At 39.5% G+C, this 19,442-nt stretch overlaps 1 protein-coding gene across 2 annotated transcripts in view; it reads right to left on the reverse strand.

The window, feature by feature from the left end:
• Nucleotides 1-19,442, reverse strand: part of RAPGEF5 (Rap guanine nucleotide exchange factor 5) — a 159,677-nt gene that overhangs the window by 105,587 nt on the left and 34,648 nt on the right. For both annotated transcript variants that reach the window (XM_051610421.1, XM_051610420.1), the window contains exons 6-7: nucleotides 17,305-17,371; nucleotides 10,257-10,305 (exon numbers count right to left, since the gene is read on the reverse strand). In XM_051610421.1, the coding sequence (XP_051466381.1) occupies nucleotides 10,257-10,305; nucleotides 17,305-17,371 (116 nt within the window). The remainder of the gene's footprint in view (nucleotides 1-10,256; nucleotides 10,306-17,304; nucleotides 17,372-19,442) is intronic.

Below are 19,442 nucleotides of genomic sequence, written 5' to 3' on the forward strand. Positions count from 1 at the left end.
CCTGGGGAGTAGCCAGAGCTGCACCCACACTGCCAGGCTCCCCAGCACAGCCTGTGCTCTGCCTGGGCGAGTGGTCCACCGTCCCCACAGCTGCTCCAGAGGCAGCTCTGCTCACCATACAAAGCTTGGTCACCCCTTAGGCTACATCCTTCATATTTCACTTCAAATGAGGATGTTAATTTATTATTTAGTGTTGTTCTTTAACCTGCTAACGTCCTGGGACATCAAACCACTCTGCCCTTTGAAAATTTCAGTCCTTTCAGAACTCTGTGATCAAAATTCATGTATGCAGCTTTTTTTTTTTCTAGCCAGTAAGCAAAAGGCACCAACGTGCCCTCTGCAGATAGGAGACACACACCAGCTTGGAAGTGGTAAAGAGCCTACTTCTGAAGAGAAGAACTTGGTTTATTTGACAAGCCAACAGATTTTTCACTGTTGCATCCCCCTCTGCATGGTTATAGCCTGTTTTTCTGTCCCTGTCAAACCATCACCGTTGAAAAGACCTCAGAAATCTGCATGAATATTCCCCGGGGAAGGCTCCAGTGCTCTGAACTGCCAGCAAGCCTGCAGGAACTGATTTATCATCAGCTGCTGGGAAGCTCACAACTTCTAGCATTCTTCTTATACCCCAAATTTTTGAGAGGCATGTTTATTATCTGGGGGGTTTTTTTCAAAGGAAATTGCTAGCATGAAGCTTTTCAGAAACAGACAGCAAAACAAACAAACAAACAAACCACAAACAACTTTTTTTAAAAAAATAAATCACATCATTCTAAAGTAATTTCATGATTTTTAAAAACTTTACTGTTATTTTGACCAATGGAACTTGTGGTATTCCTTGTTATTCTTCGTGGAGGGTATACAGAGAGCTCTAGAGAGGCTGGTTACTATGGCAGCTCTGAGCTGTTTGAACATGTTATAATGTTTGCTGATGCTTATTAATTTATCAGAGTGGAAAAAAATGAATAGCTCATACTGATACCACCGGGGAAACTAAAAGCCAGATCCACTAGCTTATATTAGGCACTAGTGCTGAGCAGAGGAAAGGAAGATGAGCAGCAAGTAACACTTTACAAACCTCAGATTCGGGGACTATTTTAAGACAGACTAGGTCCTCATGCGTGCTCCTATTTCCAAATTACAGGGGGAAACCCGAAAAGCACCGAATACCTCCAAAATCCCCAAAAGCTGCATGTAAGAAACAGCGATAATCCCAGGAATAAAACCCCCCAACCGAGAATTGCTTCCTTATGTACCATGAAATGTAATCTTTTCCCAGAAATTACTGAAAAGAGAGAGCTTTTTAAGCTCATCCTTAACACGTTTCCTTTTATTAGCAACACAAAAATTGCCTTTGAGCTTTCTCATTCCTTCCCACTATTCCTGCATATATATATATGCAAATTATTGTAGAGATTTCCCTTCACCGAATACACTACCTATCTCTGGAACAGTTGGCAGACCCCTGGGGGAGTGTTGCCCAGACAGCTGTGCAATCAGCTGAGTAAATCAGCTAATTAAAGAAACAAAGAAAATGCAAAAAATATTAAAGACAGATTCCCACTCACAGCCTTGTTCAGCACTTCCGTATCTAAAAAAGCACAGCAAGCATGGGATGGAATAAAGGTACTTGTAAATTGAGGAAAGAACTATCACACAAGCAACAATGATGCAATTTTCTCTCAAACACTAATCTGGGATTCATTTCATTTATGCTGTGTAGTTTAAATCAATTTAATATAAATTACTCCAGAATTTATTTCATTTTAAAATGACAAAAGCATGGAATGTAATGTTGGTTTTGTAACTCATTTCTGTATGTAAAAATGGTCATTAGCTTCTGCTTGACCTTATGTATACAGCTAATATTGAATTTGCACAGAGGGTACTCATTATGCTGGTCTAGTTTCCATGCAGAAAAATAAGTTCCCAAGAGTTCTAGTGCTACAAGCCATTTCTCAGACCTCACATAGGAAACAGGACTCCTGAAAATGATGCAAGAACATTTCCTCTCATTGCAGAGTTTATCAAAAGGAAGAGATAACAGCAAGGGTAGGAATCCGCAATCTAAACAGAGCAAAGCCAATGTGGTAAGAAAGGAGGCTGACAGATGTAGATTTGGACTTGCTGATCCACACACCATTAAGGTGCTGTTCCTTTCCACTGCATCTGAGTGACCACAGGAAGGACAAACCTCAGTTTAAACAAGACTCAGGCCTGCCTACACTATATAGCCATTGTAAATAAAAATAAATAAATAAATAAGCATACCGAGTAAAGCTACCAATGTTTCCCAACTCAGGATGATTATGGTCAGAAGCCTTTGCTACTATTCTTTTCACATTATGGTACAACTGGGTTTGTTAGGAAGTGCTGTTTACTTGTCAGAACTGAAGCCTTTCACCTGCATTTGAAGGCACATTTCATCCACAGCAGTGGTGCATTAGAAGAACATAATTTGTAAAGCATCTCTGGATAAACAAGGGAGGCATTTTTAAATAGATAATCAGCTGCTGCTGAATCATGTGGCCAAGAAAGGTTTGGTTTTCAATGCCTGGCACTTTGTGATACATACAAAGGAAGAGCCACATTTTATACCTACTTTGTGAACCTATCATGTTTTATCAAAGAGAAAAAAAGAAAAAAAAAGTGGAAAACGCGTTGTAAATACTGTAGGATTACTACAGGAACAGACAAAAGCAATGTTCTTCGTAGCAACAGCCACTCAGGGAGAAATATTAAATGGCTGAATGCAGAAAACTAACTTTTACCTAGTGCTTTTAGACATGCATCCTCATGTGCATGATATTTAAAATTCAAAAAATCATGAGCTAGTGAATGTATCTATAGGAGTGTTGCCTGAAATGAGATGTTGGAAGGGTGGAGGAGAGCCCTTTGCATGATGAGCAGGCACAGGGAGGAGAATGATTGCTGGGAACTGATCAAACGAGGAAGGGTGCTGACAGTTGCTGAGCAGGCTGGCACAAAGTGAAACACCACTCTCTATTTCATGGAAACATCCTCCGGGCATGGCCAGGAAAGGAGCAGGAAACAAAGAGGACTCTGAATAAATAAATTCTGTTAATTCCCTGTAAATGCCTCTCCCAAAGCACTGGAAACAAAACACCTGGGAATTGTTTTTTTGCACAGTTACTGTCTGTCTGACCTTACCGTGCAATCCCTTTTTATACATGTGCAAAACATCTGTCACTTACACAGCTACTCTGCATTGCTTATTTTTTCTATACAGGTGCCTTACGGATCACACAGAAAGAACCATGCCTAAAGTTCTGCAACAATTGCAAAAACAGACCAAAAGCTGCCAAAATCCCTCTTAGCTTAATTCCCACCTGAGAGCTCTTTGAAACGCTTTTCCTTCTTTTTCCTAGGCTCATGGTCCATTCTGCTTTACATCAGCTGTTGAATATCCAAAAGCTGGTGAGTATAACTGTGTAGCCCATTCACTGATGGTGTCCAGTGTGCTTCCCAGCGCCAGTGTTGCCCAGGGCAGGCACAAAGCAGGTGGTCACTGACTCAGCCACAGCACAGCAGAGCTGTGTGTGTTGCACATAGTGTTCCTGATGGACCAACACAGTGAGCACCATTCCCCATAGCTAGAAGGTGTCTGATCCTCTCCTTTTGAAGCACTGCTGGTTTCTTGGTATGCCTGATCTCAGAGTAATGGAAGAATCCCATGCAATGCAATAAGACATTGGTCCCTAGGGATGGGCATCCCCTTCACAGAGGCATAACACCTTTAAAAAGCATGGCTCAAAGAAGCCAACATGATTACTTCCCATACTTCAATGCATTAAGTCCTTGAAGCACAAGATAACTTAAAAAATATTCCTAGCTATGTTTTCAGGTGCAGCTTTTATTTTGAACCACATTTCAATGGGCAGAAGAAAAGTAAAGTTACCAAGATCTATCAAAAGCATGATGCTTCAGCACCTTTACTTTGAGTGGCCATTTCTCCAGGACAGATGCTATTAGTAATATTTGCAGAAGAACTCTTAATCCAAATACTTTGCTAAGTTGACCCTTGCTTTAGAGAAGTGGGTGTGCAAAGGAATTGAAAGTTGTAATGAAATAAGGTCTTACATAAGTCAAGTAAATAAACCCACTGAAAAGAGACATAAGGGGACATAGAAAGGGGACATAGTAAGATCCTACTCATACTAACTTTTTCTCACCCTTCAAACTTTCTCAATGTTTCTACAAGGGAAAATATACATGTTTCTAGCACATGACTACCACTTCATTCTGTAAACAAGAGCAAGTTTTTTCATTCCTCTTTGTGCAATTTTTCAGTGGCATAAAATCAGTGATAATAAACTGCACATTTTACACCAAAGACATTGTATATCTGCTTTTTTACAAAACCTGTAAATTCAAAGAGTACTTAATATTTTGAGATTTAAGCACAATACTGAACTGTGTCATTCCTGAATGCCCTTTGTTCATGTATTTGCAACCTGATTTTTCAAGTGTACAAATCAAATTCAAATTAATAATTATTTCCATTGCCTAAAATAAATAAAACTAATAACATAACATAGGACATTAATATAGCACCAAATGACAAAGTGTTTCCTAATGATTGTGGAGTAAAGTTACCAGTAAGTCTTGAAGCATCTGTGCTGCTTGGGGAAAAGGGCTGAACAGTAAAGATGCAGTTTCCTGAGTTAACAAAGTTGATAAAACAGCTTAATGCTGCCAAAAGGGTCTTACTGTGCTCCTTCCCACTTCCCTCCACCTCCCCACCCTGATAAGAAGCTGCCACCCTCACTTTGTGCCAACTCCAGCACATGCTGCTGCAACACTGCATGCTGCTCTGGCTGCCCCATCTCAAAAACCATGTGACAGATGTGGCAGAGATGATCAGATTTAATGGAATAGATTTGGTACGAGGAATGACTAGTGATTTAACCTGGAAACTAGACAACTCCCAGGGGTGTTACAGAGGTGCACAAAATCCTGATTAGTATGATGATGAATTTGGAATAGATTATTCACCACTTGCCATCACCAAAGCGCTGTATCACAACCAAGTGAGGGTTGTGGGGAATGAGCTTATAACAAACAAGAAAAAAAATACACTTTCACATGCCACACACACAAACTGCAGGACTTGCTGTCATAGGGGATGATGAAGGTCAGGAGTATACACAGGCTTAAAAAGGAATTTGATAAATTAATGAGGAACAGGTCCTCCAAGGGCTACCTAACAGTATGGGTACAGCAAAATCCCTCTAGCACAGACAGGGAGATGCTGAGTATGCACATCAGAAGGAGTATTTGTACTTGCTCTATTTCTCTAACACTCTAAGCATCCCTTACTCATTGCTTACAGTAGGATTGGAGCTGGATGGACTTTTAACCTAACCCAGCCTGGCTGTTCTCATGTTCTTAACCGGGCTGACACTGCCTGGAGCATGTTCAAGTCGAATCACACAATCAACCCTGACAGCAGTGCTGTAGAGGTGGCACAGTGGCTGGGAGAAGGAATAGCTGTTCACAGCTTGCTTTTCATTCATGACAGCAAAGCTCAAGCCCAGTGACTGCTTCTTATTCAATTGCCTGCCCTAAAATAAAAATACTAAGTGAATCATATAAGCAGTTAAGTCCTGACAGTAGCAATACAAACAAAAAGGAGAAGAGTGGATATACATACATACATGTCAGAAGTGGGTGGAGGTAATCCAGAAGATCTCAAATATGAAGTTGGTATGTTGCAAAAGTCATATTCTTATAAATAAAATGTAAATTACCCATTACAAAAAAATCAATAGAGCTCATTCATTTAAGAATGACTAAAAAGTATTGAACTATATTCTGGAAACCTGAATATCATTCCTAAAAGGGAGAAAAAAAAACACACACAAATGTTTTTGTGGCTGACCTGCCTTTCACAGTTTGAGGGAGAGAAGCACCCACAGCCTCACTGCTGCTCCCACAATGCCTGGGGAGAATCTTCAGTCACACTCATCCATGCTCTGTCAGCTAGTATCTTAATTAGCCCCTGTATTCAGAAGCACAAACACCAGAGCCATGTCCAGAGTAATGGCCCTTTGCAGGAATAAAGTTACAGAAAATCCTTTTGATATAAAATTGAAGGACTCTCCTGGGTGATGCCACGGGGTGCAGCTAGGTTCCCGCACAGAAATGCAAGGCATCTTGTTTGCGGATGGGATTAACACCAATTCAGAGCATTTACCTGACAGATTTTTATCAATTCAGATGTATCTGTGTAGCTACACCACCGGCTAAAGCCTCCAGCCTTAGGCTATTTGCTGCTTTTTATCCTTGTTTCTTAAGTGTAAGAGATGGCAGCTGAAACATGTCATGAGCCATGACAAGCAATTGTGATAAATGCCAGCCCTTGTAAACCTTCAGAGAAGAGGCTGCATTTCTGTTACATTTCAGCACATCTGCTGAAGCCATCAAAAGCTAGCAAGGTATAAACAAACAATTCCAATGCCAAGTATCTACAATTAAAAACAAAGTTTCCTTCTGCTCCAGCTACTTGCCCGAGACCTTTTGCCAAACCAAGGAAGACAACATTTAATCTATTTATATCTCAGGTTTAGAAAGACCAATTTAAATGCCTTTTTTATAAGTCACAGAGAAATATACAAGCTAATTTTCCCCTCTTAAGTCACCTTTATCATGAGAGTTTTATTCTAATGAAATATAAATGTGCCTTCTAGTCAATGGAGTTACTGAGGTACATCAAAGCTTCAGGATTACAGGCAGTAATTTTAACCTTTTTTAGTTTTTTGTTTTGTTTTGTTGGGTTTTTTGCTTTGTTGGGTTTTTTTTGCAAATAAGCTAAAAATGCTGAGCTCCCTCTGCATGAGGGCTCTCAACACCTTCCTGTAAGTTTATGCCTTGCAACAGGAGTGCCGTACTTGTAGTACACCTCTGAAATACGAAAGCAGAGCTTTTTCCCACTGTAAAAACAGAACACCCCTTGGGGAGAGGCATTCTCCCCCACACTCTACTGACTCTTCTGATAGGCAGACATTCTCCATCAAGTAAGGTCCTATAGCCACAAGAATCTGATATTCTGCCCTACTCCACAGCAGGCATCGGTCTCTACCATGTTTTTCAAAGCATTTTGTCAGTTAGTAACAGTGTCTAAACCTCTGAAACAGCCATTCTGGCCCAAGAACTGAGATAGATATAATTACTACCTCTTATTTACATATACTAGGTAGCAAACCCAAGCTTCATTTTAACAACAACAACAAAAAAAACTGTTTCACCACAGTAACCAATGTTTCCCCATCTCCACACATACCAAACTTTCCGAGTCAGACTCTCTTCACCTCTTGCAGAGGGAGCTGTGATGCTTGTGTCCTTGAATAGCACTTCCCATGCAATAAAACCCAGTGATTACTACAACAGTCCTAGACTAGTAACATGAAAGTTTTAATTAGCCATTTTTTTCTAGTACAATTAAATCACTGTAAAGTGCCTCTCTAAGGGAAGAGGTATATCCAGAAATTAAAATAATTCAGGAACAAATTACATAGCCCTTGCATTAAGCAAAAATACTCTGGTTTTGCTCTTACTGGTAGGGTTAACCAGCTATCTAGAGGAAATATTTTGAAACATTGTAATTTAAAAAACACCAGACCATCAAAACCAGTACAAGAACTTCTGCACAACAGCTTTGTTTTTTGGGATGCTAACCTCTAGGAAAGCTTTCAGTTAATGAACCGCTTACCCACTGCAGGCAGGTTCTAGCCAGCAGGTTAGGACAGTGTCCATCACCTGTATTCCCCACTCACAAATCCCAGGGCAGAGGAGCCAAGCACCCACACAGGTCACACCAGCCTGGAAGCCACCCAGAGCAGCTGGCCGAGTAGCCATGTTCCACACTTTGCATGCTAAAATAAACTCCTTGCCTGATATTTGTTGGTTTATTTCCTGGAATTATATGGAGTCTTGGAGGGGGTTAGAAGAACAGTATTTTCAAAAGATACTGTGGCTTTTAGTTCCAGAAGTACTTCTCTAAAATATGCTTTGCTTCACCAGGCACAGCATACCATAGCTTGATTACTAACAGTAACTGCTATGCTGCAAATTTAACCATCAGCAATAAAATAAAAAAAGCATAATCAACCACCCTAATTTACTCTGCTGTTACTTTAGTAAAGGCATTAACTTAAATTAGACCTTACAGTTATGCCTGATCATGTAGCCACTTTTTACAGCAGTCAAAGATGAGGCATAAAGAAATGCAAATTTCCACAACAAGCATGCACTAGTTAAACTGACTAAAGAGGTACCTTTTGTTCAGATCTAAATTGATGTTTTAAGTGTTTACATTAATGCACTGAGAAAGGCTGGTCAGCACTTCAAAGCTCTATAGGGAGCTTTGCTTATTTAAGGCTGTGATTTTTAACTACAATATTCTACCTGCTCAATGTGGGTTGCAATTACACTGCTACAAAGGAGACTCCAGAAGCTATCCTCTGTTCCCATTTAATCTCCTGCAGCTCATTCCTAATCCAACCCCCATCCCATTTTCTACTGACACAACTGTGCATGTAGCTATCCACCGAAAGGACGTGAGAAGCTAATTCAGGCTAAAATCAACTCTTTTGGGGAATGGAATTTTTATTTATTGCCAGCAGCAGTAGCAACATTTGCCGACACAACTGCTGAGAAGCAGGGAAAGAGATTTCTTAGAACTGTTTAAGCACCAAGCAAAAAGGTACATGGCACCATAGTTTTAGCCCATTCATTGTACAGCAAAACAAAAGGTTACCTTGAGCCCTTCCTTAAAATAGCCTGTTTTCCTCTGCACCGAACCAGAGCAGAAGCATTTCCATGTTCAGCCAGTCTAATTCAGGTGGGACTGGAGTGATACCAGGCAAGGGCAAGCAGCTATGGGGTGTTAACATTTTAAACTACTACAGCAGTTTCAGAAGCAAAGCTATTACACAGAAGCAATTTAGGTCTGAATTCACACTTCAGTTTCTGTTTGCTTTCTGCAGGTTTACATTTACAGATGACTGTGTACATAACCTAGGGGTACTTCTATTTCCAGACAAAAATGCATCCAACTGTGTCTAGAATATTTTTGTAATACTTACATTTAAAAAATATATATATTTGCAGATATGCCAGCCACATCTTCTCGGTGCCTCCAATTTATGATATCAGATTGTGTGTACTGTGTGTGTTGTAATTACTTTTGTGCTGTACTTGTTGGCCATAAATAGACAGATAGAGATTTTATCATGCAGTATTATTAACTGATCAGAAAATAGCCCAAAAAGTGCAAGATCACTGAATATCACAGTAGACACTTAGTGAAAATGCTTCCAGAGACCTCAGTGGTTTTAGGAACACACCAGGAATTTAAGGCAACTCCACCTCTCTTTTACTCTAGAAATACATTCAACTCTTACTTCACTATATGCAGTTGGTCCTTGCTGCAGATTAACTGAACTATACATGAAGACACCAGAGAGTTAATCCTGTATAGAGCCAGGTCTGACCAAGTAGGTTTTGTTAGTTCCCGCACAGTGCCCAGAAAACACAGCTCCCTTCCCACCACTCCAGCTCAGCAATGCAGATGTCTTCTGAAAGTGTCTGCACCACCAAACCCTGCCAGGCTGAGATGAGCACATATTTCAGTGCCTTTACACTGTATGACCAGCATTTGCTTTAAGTGCTTTTACCGTCAGAGACTTTCAATTATCCATTTGTCTTTCCCCTTCTACTGCCCTGATAACAGAGACTTGCTCCTACAGCCATATGGATGTATAGATAAGTCTTAGGAAAGAATGATTTCACACACATAGTTGCCCTTTTGCTTTAGCATAAAGAAATACACATGACTGGGCAGGTAAAACAGTTAAAATGGCATGAGATAGTGGGCCATAAAAGAAAACATAGGGAAAACATCAACTTATTTGTCTTATATGTAAACCAAATAAAGACATTAGCTTATTTCATAAAGTGTAAGTCCAGAGAAAATAGTGATTTTGGCCAGAAAGTGACCCAAGTTCACATTCAACTGTAACACTCCCATTTTATCAGCTAGGTCATTAGGGGAAGCAAAGCTTGACAGTAATTGCATTGTGCTAAATACACAGATTCTCCAATGAGAGAGGAACAACCTCCACTATCTTTGCTTCCCCACATTAATAAGACAGCAATGACAATTCAAACACTTCAACAAATGTACAGAAGGGAACAGTGTTACAAAACCCCCTCTGAAGTGCAGCCTGACTCACCTGACTTCCTTGCTTTCAAGGCAATGACAGCAGCCAGTTCCCTCTGAACCTAAAATACCAGGAAAGGAAAGGATGGTTATAGTTACTAGCACAGTCAAACAAAACAAATGCAACACTGATTAGATACTGGCTATCAATCTTCTGGAGCAGTCAAGTGCATGTGGAATTATGCAGGTACTTGGTTTTGAAACTACAATCACTTTTCCTAGCAAATCTATTTCCTTTGCAGCTGGGAATTCTGTGGCAACTATTTTCTTTATTTTTATTACTTTACTTTTGTGTAAATACTGCACATTCCTTAGGGAACAGGCAATTCAGTAGCCTGACCTGTAATTTATTTGCACAGCATCTCTCTTTCACAAGCACATACTTAAGGCTTCTTCCTTGTTAAATGTTTGTCTTGCCTCTGCTGAGCGCACTGTAATGCTGGATTCATTGTGTGACACCAGGATAAGCAAGTTCACCATGCTGAGGTTTGGCTGAGGTTCTGCTGAGGTTCACATATGTAACTGACATTTGCTTTTTGGAGCTTCCAGGAGGAAACAGTTTCTCCTAATAGCATAGATGAGCATTTCAGGACCAAAATTTAGCTTGATATGAACATGCAGAAGTATGAGCTCTGATGTCCAGATTTACAGGCTACCTCTCACCAGCTTGTGGTGAAACAGCTCGGCCCTGCTACCCAGCTCCTGTATTCTTCATGTTTTCTCTATAATCACACCAGCTACTCTCCCACTAGCCAGCTCAACTCTGCATCCACTTCTCTCCATACCTCTGTTCCTTTTTTCTATCAGTAAAATTGTGTGCTATGCATTATTTTATGCATTTATATACTCACTGCCATCATGTCCCAGTGCAGCTGCTTCAAGTGCCTTGCACTTGACTTAGAGCACCCCAGACACTCTCTACTGTATACACCTTAGCTCTCCCCTTCCTCTGCCTCATCCACATCCTCAGACTCTTTTGTATAACTCCAGGTTCTTCCAGTTTCCCTCATTTTCCTCAGACAGCTTGTCTTTAGTTATATATATGAGCCATATATACATATATATATATATGAGACCCATATATACATATATATATATACACATATACATGCATACATATATATATATATACATATATATGGGACATTCTCCTGTTTTTTCTAGAGAATGTGTTACCTCTCTGTACAAAGCCTCCTGAAGTGCATACTGGCCATCTTGTCTGACAGACCTATGCAAAGCTCAAGGCTATTCTGCTATCCTGCAGTGGGAGTTTTGACAACCAGTTGCTGAGAGCATATGAAATTTAAGACATCTCAGCACAATGGTAACTCCAGTATCCACTGATCGGATACTCAGCAGCCACCCAGCAGTTTGCTCCACATGTGACAGAAGGTAGTCACACCAGAGGCCACATCTGTCCTCTGCTTGCATCCTTCCTTCTCTCCAATGACAAAGGACCAGGGAGATTTTTCTGCTGTCCTTGCAAGGTACAAGGATCTTTTCTACTCCTTGATGCTGCCATGCTGAGAAAGACAAAATTTTATGCTACTCCGAGCTGGAAAATATGAAGGCAGTGCCACAGTTTTCTTAAATGTCATCCTGTTTCCAGCACAATCGTGCAAGCTGGCAGTGTTGCCTGCCTTTCCTTCCTTCCTGTACACTCATTCCCATGTCTGGAGAGCTGTTAATCATGGTTAATGTAAGCATAAACTTGCAAGTAAGATGGGAAAGCACCATTCTTCTGTGGAAAAACAACATATGTGCTTGCTTGCTTCCAGCAATTAATATACACTAGTCATAATACATACAAGATATCCAGAGTTAGAGCGGGATTTTCAATAAAAGTCCAATCTGCTTCTGAATAGCAGCACCACTATTTTCTGTGGCTAAATTGCTCAGACCCTCTCCCTTTGCTAAACTCTGCAGGAGGTACCAATGTCAGTGCCTTGATGCTCCTCTATTCCCACAGGTTACAAACAAGAAGCAGTGTACTGATGTTTCATCTTCATCTTTTAGCATTTAATAGAAATATTGTCTCAAGATTAGCTTTAGGAGACACTGCAATCTGCAGTGTAACAGTTGTAAACATACCAATTAACCTAATCAAACAATTGAAAAAAAAATGCAAATCTCTAGGCGAGTGTAAAGAAAAAGACATCTTCTCAGAAGAAAAAGCAGGATTGTGACATCCTGCAGTTACAACAGCAGTATTACTTTTGCTTACAAGGTGGCATCTTTCAAGTTTGAAAGGCAGTGCTAACAACACAGGCAATAAAAAGGCTGTTTTTTCTGCATTTTGTCTATGTTATGCAAAATACGGTATTTTACTTAGTCTGAGCAAACCCTTCACTTAAAACAGGTTCCTCTAGTCTTAATATTAAGCAACTATTCCTTCATCAAAGGGTTTCACCTTCATGGTCCAAACTCCCTCTCACAGCACTCACTCAAATTACAAAGAATTGCTGCTTCTGAGCAACCTTCTGGACTTGCCTGGTGTCCCTACTTCATCATTTATATGCTTTTCCAATTTTAGCATAAATGGACTTGACAGCTCTGCTGGACATGCAATTCCTATGCATCATTACACCAATAGAAATCCATGTATAACATTCATTCCTCACTGCACACATGCTACACATTATCATACTTCTTCCTAATAGGATTTTGGTTACTGTCTGTTCGACAAAATCAATAGCTGAACATCACATTGAAAATAATAATGTGGACTCAAAGTAAAACACACATTTGAACAAGAGCTTTGCCTACCATAATAAATTGAGATATCAAATACAAAAAATTGGTTTATATATATATCTTGTTCCTAAAAAGCTAACACTATCTAAATAGTATCTCATTTTGTGTAGCACTGCAGATGTCAAAACTGATTCAGTTTAAAGGCCAGCTTACCACACACAGAAATATTATGAAAGTCTGAAAGAGAACATTTTGAGTGTTAATCTGTTTTCTTTTTGCAATATAAAAGAGCAGGAGTGTGCATACAGAGTGCTACCCATGTGCACTTGTACTTAATTAAATACAAATGGTGTATTTATATGGTGAATCTTCTAATCTTCAAAGGTCAGAGGTAAAGATTTTTCAAAAGTAAATGACACTACTGTTCTGATTTACACATCTGGATATTTTATCATAGAAGGTGTAATTTTGCCTATTGTAGGCAGTACAGACCACCTCTGCTTTTTTCCTCCCTCTCTCTTTTTCTGCCTGTCTTTCATGAAACGGTATTCTAGATGTATATGTGTCAAATAGGACTTCAGACGTACAGACAAAGTGGCAATCCTTACAGAATCTCAAAATTAAGTCTTGCAACAGAAAGCTCTAAACAGTAGGAGTTTGGAAAAGAAATGCACTTTTTTGCATCTCAAGTAATGATAGTTTGATGAACTCTAAATAAAAGTTGTATTGAGTGACATCTTAAAGTACCAGAAAACTGTGTTTCCCAGATACATTGCATTAACATCCTGATACACTTTTCTGTCCCATCAAAAGGTAAGGTAGGAGCTTTGGAAAGGAACAGTCCTAGCCATCCCACTGTGCTCTAGTTTTAGCAGACGAGACATTGAATATGAAGCTACTCTTTGGGACATGACATAGGATGTATGTCAGCTCTGGAATGCTTTAACCCTAGGCGCAACCATTGCATTTTTAAGGAAATTCATGACCAAAAAAGATTATGCTGAAAACATATTTCAAGGGGCACTTGGCACTGCTTGTATGTCAGCTGCCTTTACAATTTAAGTTTCATGGTGTTCACAGTGCCTCATTATAATGAAGCATATGATACAAGCATATAATTTGGTAGGCTTCAGTTATCTTGAATGTTCTGTGATGAAAGAAGCAGAGTCAAAGAAAAAGCAAGGCCCCTGACAAGTTAGTTTTGTTTTTTGTATCTGACTCTGCTCTTAAAAGAGGTGCATTCCATACATCATGAACAAATTAAGATGACTAAGAAACTTCTGCAGCTTTTTCCCTCCTGCCCTTCTGACTTGGCACCATTCACTGCTATTATCTTCTACAATCTCCATAATCCTTGTTTAAAACCAAGGGTTGTTTCCCTGCCTAACCAGTTCTAGACTGCTTGAATCACCAAAACAAACAAACAAACAAACAAGCACTCACAAATTGTGCAGTGAATGTGAAAAGTGAAACTCTACAAGAGAAACAACACCTGGTAACAAAAAGCAGTAGGGAATAAGTACTAAGAGAAAGGCTGACAAAGGAAGTCAGGCTGCAGTCAAGAAAAAGAGGTGGAGAGGGGAATTTGCCAGACTCGTACAGATGTTTATGTCTGTGCTAGTCACTCTGTAACCTCACTAGCAGAGCCTAAGGTATAACTGTTTTTCCTTAAAGTAGACTTTCAAAATTAATCATACATCCAGCATCCTAAAGTCCCTATTTCTGCACCCTGGCTGTGAGGAGTGCCTGGGGAAGCCAGCTCAGATGTGGATGCCTGCCATATGGCCACTTATATTTAGTGAGGTGAGTTCCACCCTCTGCAACAGCAATAGCTTTTATAGTGCTACAGAAATATATAATTACACCATAGGTGCATACATTCTTACAGTTTTTCCTGTGCTTTCAGATGCTAAAACAGAAATTTATATTTCAGGCACAGAGATTTCTCCAGTACTACCTGGGCTGGATCTTCACAACCAGCTCAGGTTTGAAAATTTGGGAATTTAATGCCCAAAACAGAAAAGCTGGTATAGAAGCATTCTTCTGCCCTGACACAGAATGTTTTATTCCATTACAAGAAAAGCAAAAAGAAAAGCAGAAGAGACTGTGATACTGTGAACACTGATGGGATTTGAACCTCCAAACCTAGAAATGTACAAAAAAAGTCAACTCCAATCTCTGACTGTTTTAGTGCTGGACTGGAAGTAAGGTTTTTGTGGTTTTTTTCAGTTCTGAAACACTAGTCTGAAGAGTGTTGTGAATACAATTCTCAATTATGAATTCTTCAAGAAAGACTAATATGATTCTGTACAAAATCTATAAACATCCAGCTAGCCAAAAAGCAAGAAAAACACCTCATCCTGGTGAGTCCAGCCCTCGGCTGAGGGTTGCAAACAGAGGGTTCAAATTTCCCAGGTGCACATAAAGGTTCTCTGTAAACTTGCAGCGAGTACTGTAGATGCCAGTCTACTGTATGGAGGAAAAGCAATATTCTGGAGGGCTAAAAGGGAGAAGTTCACATACAGATAGTAATATTTGGAGGATTCTGCTCTGGTCTTATGTCTTTTGTCCAGAGTTAGACTAGAAAATCGTTATAGCGAGCCTTCAGTTTTGTGGAAAAATCAGAAAATGCAGGAGAAAAGATCAGTCTTTTTGACACCACCATGGCAATAGACAAGTTTCAGGCCATCTGGAGATGAAACTGCCTAATTTTTCTTCAGCTAGTTAGCTACAGCAATAAAATTGTTCATTTAAAAAAAAAACACACAACAACAAACAAACACAAACCACACAAAAAACCCAACAGCAAAAAAACCCCAAACCAACCAAACAAAAACAACCCCAAAAAAAAAACCCTCCAAAACCAACAACAACAAAATAACTGTACATGTGCCCTTCTGCTGAAATCACTCACGATGTCATTCAATTGTTTGACCTTGCAAGCTAGATGTGAAGCACTCTGCATTCCCTGTTAATTACACTCATGTTTAGGGATATGTCTTATTCAAGAATACTCAGCAATAGTTAGATCCAGTTCCTAAACTCAGAAAGTCACTTCATTGAGCGCTTCTATTTTATTATGAAAATTCATTATTCTTCTACTTTTGAAAGGCAAAGCTTTTGAGGGATTCTGCCAATGTTCTAGGGAGTTGGTGGGTTTGTGTTTTTTGTTTTGTTTTGTTTTTTAAAGATGCAACTTTGCAAGAAGTATTTTATGGTCTGCTATTTTTTCTATAACTAAAAATGGAGGATATTGAGGTTCTGAGTTGTCCTTTCAATTCCAGTTAGGAAAAAAAAGAGTAAACAAATAATTTAAATATAAATAAAATATATAGAGAAAGATTAAAAAAAAAAATAAGACACAACATTTATAATGTCTTACGGTTCAAATTATTTTTTAATAAGGTCACTGGGACTGACCATCTCCCTTAGCCTGAGGGTAACACTCTTATTAATGCAGTGTAGGAGGTAGATGGCTTTCTTTGCTACAAGGGCACATTTCTGACTCATGTTCAACTTGCTGTCCACCAGGACACCCAGGTCCTTTTCTGCAAAGCTGCTTTCCAGACAGTCAGCCCCTAGCCCGTACGGGAGGATGAGGTCATTTCTCCCAGATGCAAGACACTGCATCGCCCTTTGTTCAAATTAATGAGATTCCTCTTGGCCCATCTCTCCAGCCTGTCAAGGTCCCTCTGAAGGGACACACACCCATCCGATGTACCAACCATTCTTCCCAGTTTTGCATGACCTGCAAACTAGCTGAGAGTGCACTTTGTACCACCACAGAGTTTATAATAGATTGAGTGAATATAGCTTAATGTGAAGTTCTGTCTGTCTGCTTCTTAGAACAATGATCTTGCAAGATAAACAAGATGCACTAAATTCTACCACAGACAGGATAAGCTGTTGTTTATTAAGATGGAGTTTATTGAGCCTAAACATAGTTAGGAAGCCAGATACCCAGGCTTCCCAGGTGGAACTCCTCAAAATCTTATGATAGTCTAGCCAAGGACTGCTAACACCCTTTCTCTCCCTTTGTCCTCCACCCCAGCATTGTCATCACCCTGATGTCCACTTGACCAGAGGATCTGAGTGTCTGCTACCTGGCAGAAAAATCACCATGCTCCTCCAAACCAGTATATCTTGGGCCATGAATAACACGGATTACCAGAGAACAGGCTGCAGCAGTCTTTGCTTGGACTGATCTTAATAGCCTTGTAATTGCACAATAAGGCATCAGTAAAGCTTCCTCCTTTCAGAAACAAAAAAAAAACACCTGCTAACTAAGACTGTCTTTATGTGAAAGGATCCAAAACATGACAATGTTTCAAATGTGATCGGTACAGACTGTAACACAGTGACCTTACCGCAGAAGTGAGACGAGCAAGAATTTCAGCATTGGTTTCTGCTGTATCTTCTATTTTTTGATCAGGCCTTGAAAAAAAAAAAAAGGATTTTATTACTTCTTTCATTCTGTTTCAACATCTTTTGATTTCTGGAAAAAAAAGAACTGTGTAGCCACAGGCACTAATGTAAAAGGGCTTTTGAGATTCCACATGAAAAAGATGACTGCAACATGACAATAATTAATTGTGTCAGTAATGACAGAGAACACTCTTTGTCCCTTGCTGTCAAGAATTCTCTTGATTGGACTAACGTAAAACAGTGAGAGAATTCTTCAGCTATAAAAATATGATGAAAAACTGAAGAATGCAGGACACTCCCAGGTCAGAGTTGCTTATTTGAACGCATATTTTGCTAAAAATGTACTCCATCAACAGAGGAAAGAGTTTTCCATCTGCCCACCATCTAGCTTTGCTAAGGTGTGGAGCAACACCCATGGAATGCAAGTTCACATAGATAAAAGTAGACAATATCAAAATCATTACATGACACATGAAGTCTGACATTTAAAAAACAAAAATGTGAAAAGGTAAATAATACATGTAGGAAGCCATAAATTAGCAAACTAAAGCAATGGCTGAGAACACTATTAGGTTGTCTTGACTGTTACTCACAAGACAGAATGTGTCCCTGCAGAAATGGGACAGTGCAGGAAGAGCCTTTCTAGAAACTGTCAAAGAAGTCTGCCTCACATGGAAGAAGCCACAAAAATGCTGCCATAGACAGCACAAGACAGGAGTGTGGTTTTCTCTAAAAAAGTCTAATTTCCGTCACTAAAATACCAGTGAGTCCTTTGGAAGGTTTACTGACAATCAGAAGAAATATATTAATATGAAGAATTATATTAATAATAAGAATTATATTAACATTAATATCTTGATATGAGTTATTACTATGGGAAGAAGAAAAAGAAAATGCCGTTGAAACCTTTACTTTCATGGTATTCAACAAGCATGGCATGCCAGCAAACTGAGTAGATAAAGCAAAACTGCAACTGCTGTAATAAGCATAAATCCCAGGTATTAGCAGAAGCTTCTATCTTTGATCTAAATTTTATCTTTGATCTAAATTATCTTCTATCTAAATTTTTTAATGGCTCATATGCATTGTGTGTTCAGGGAGAGAGCTGACAACAAGTCTGGAATGTGCAGCTGCTATAGTGTGGTTCTTACATTTCATGTCCAAATCTTTCTTTCCTTGATTCAAAAATTCATGTCAGAAAGCACAGAATGATATGTGCATTCAGTTTGGAACAAGCATATTCAAACCAAAATGGTAATTCAGATTACAAATCACAATTATTTTCACAGCAGCCTTTCCTATTCAAAGAAAAATGAGATTTAACATCTTATAAACAGCCCAAAAGCAAAAAATGAATGCAGTTTCATTTACAAGGACTGATTTGTTCAATCTTTCTGTTTACAATTAGGAATGAGATTAAGATAGCCAACCTCTTTAGATGTCTATGTTTCCCTGCACAGGCTAGGACTTGATACTTCTAAATCAGAGGCAAAAAATAACAGCTCAGTGGATGCAGTCACAGATACAGTCTATAAACCCAGAACAACACAGCTATTTCCATCTTGGGTCTTTATCACTTCATCTTCTATTTAAAAACACTCCTAGTATTCATCTGAATATGGGCATCAAATACTTCTGAAACCATCAGTGTACTAAAAATTACAGTCAGCTCTCCAGAATCAGAGAGGAAGAATTTATTATGATACCCAGGCTAATGGAAAAAAAGCAAGACAGAAGAGATACTGAGGAACAGCATCAGAACAGAAATCACCCTGTTTTTTTCACAAGGTGTCAGCTAAGACAAAACAAGAGCTACAAAGCCCAAGCAAACAAGCCTAATGCTTCAACAGCTCAGTGGTTTGTGGGCTTGATGGTGTGTTAAGCAGAGAAAGATGCAAAGATGCTTGCCCGAAATCCACATGCAGGCAAGAGGGATCCAGCACAATTATTACTGCACACCACATGAAAGCAAACACAGTGCTTCCCAACCCACTGAGGGAGGAAGCAATACGGATACACCCATGGTCCTGGGCCCAGACCTCAACTATCCAATGTAGAGCCACTACGTATTTCTTTACAC

Source organism: Apus apus, chromosome 2 (genome assembly GCF_020740795.1).
Source record: "Apus apus isolate bApuApu2 chromosome 2, bApuApu2.pri.cur, whole genome shotgun sequence".
NCBI classification, from domain to species: domain Eukaryota; kingdom Metazoa; phylum Chordata; class Aves; order Apodiformes; family Apodidae; genus Apus; species Apus apus.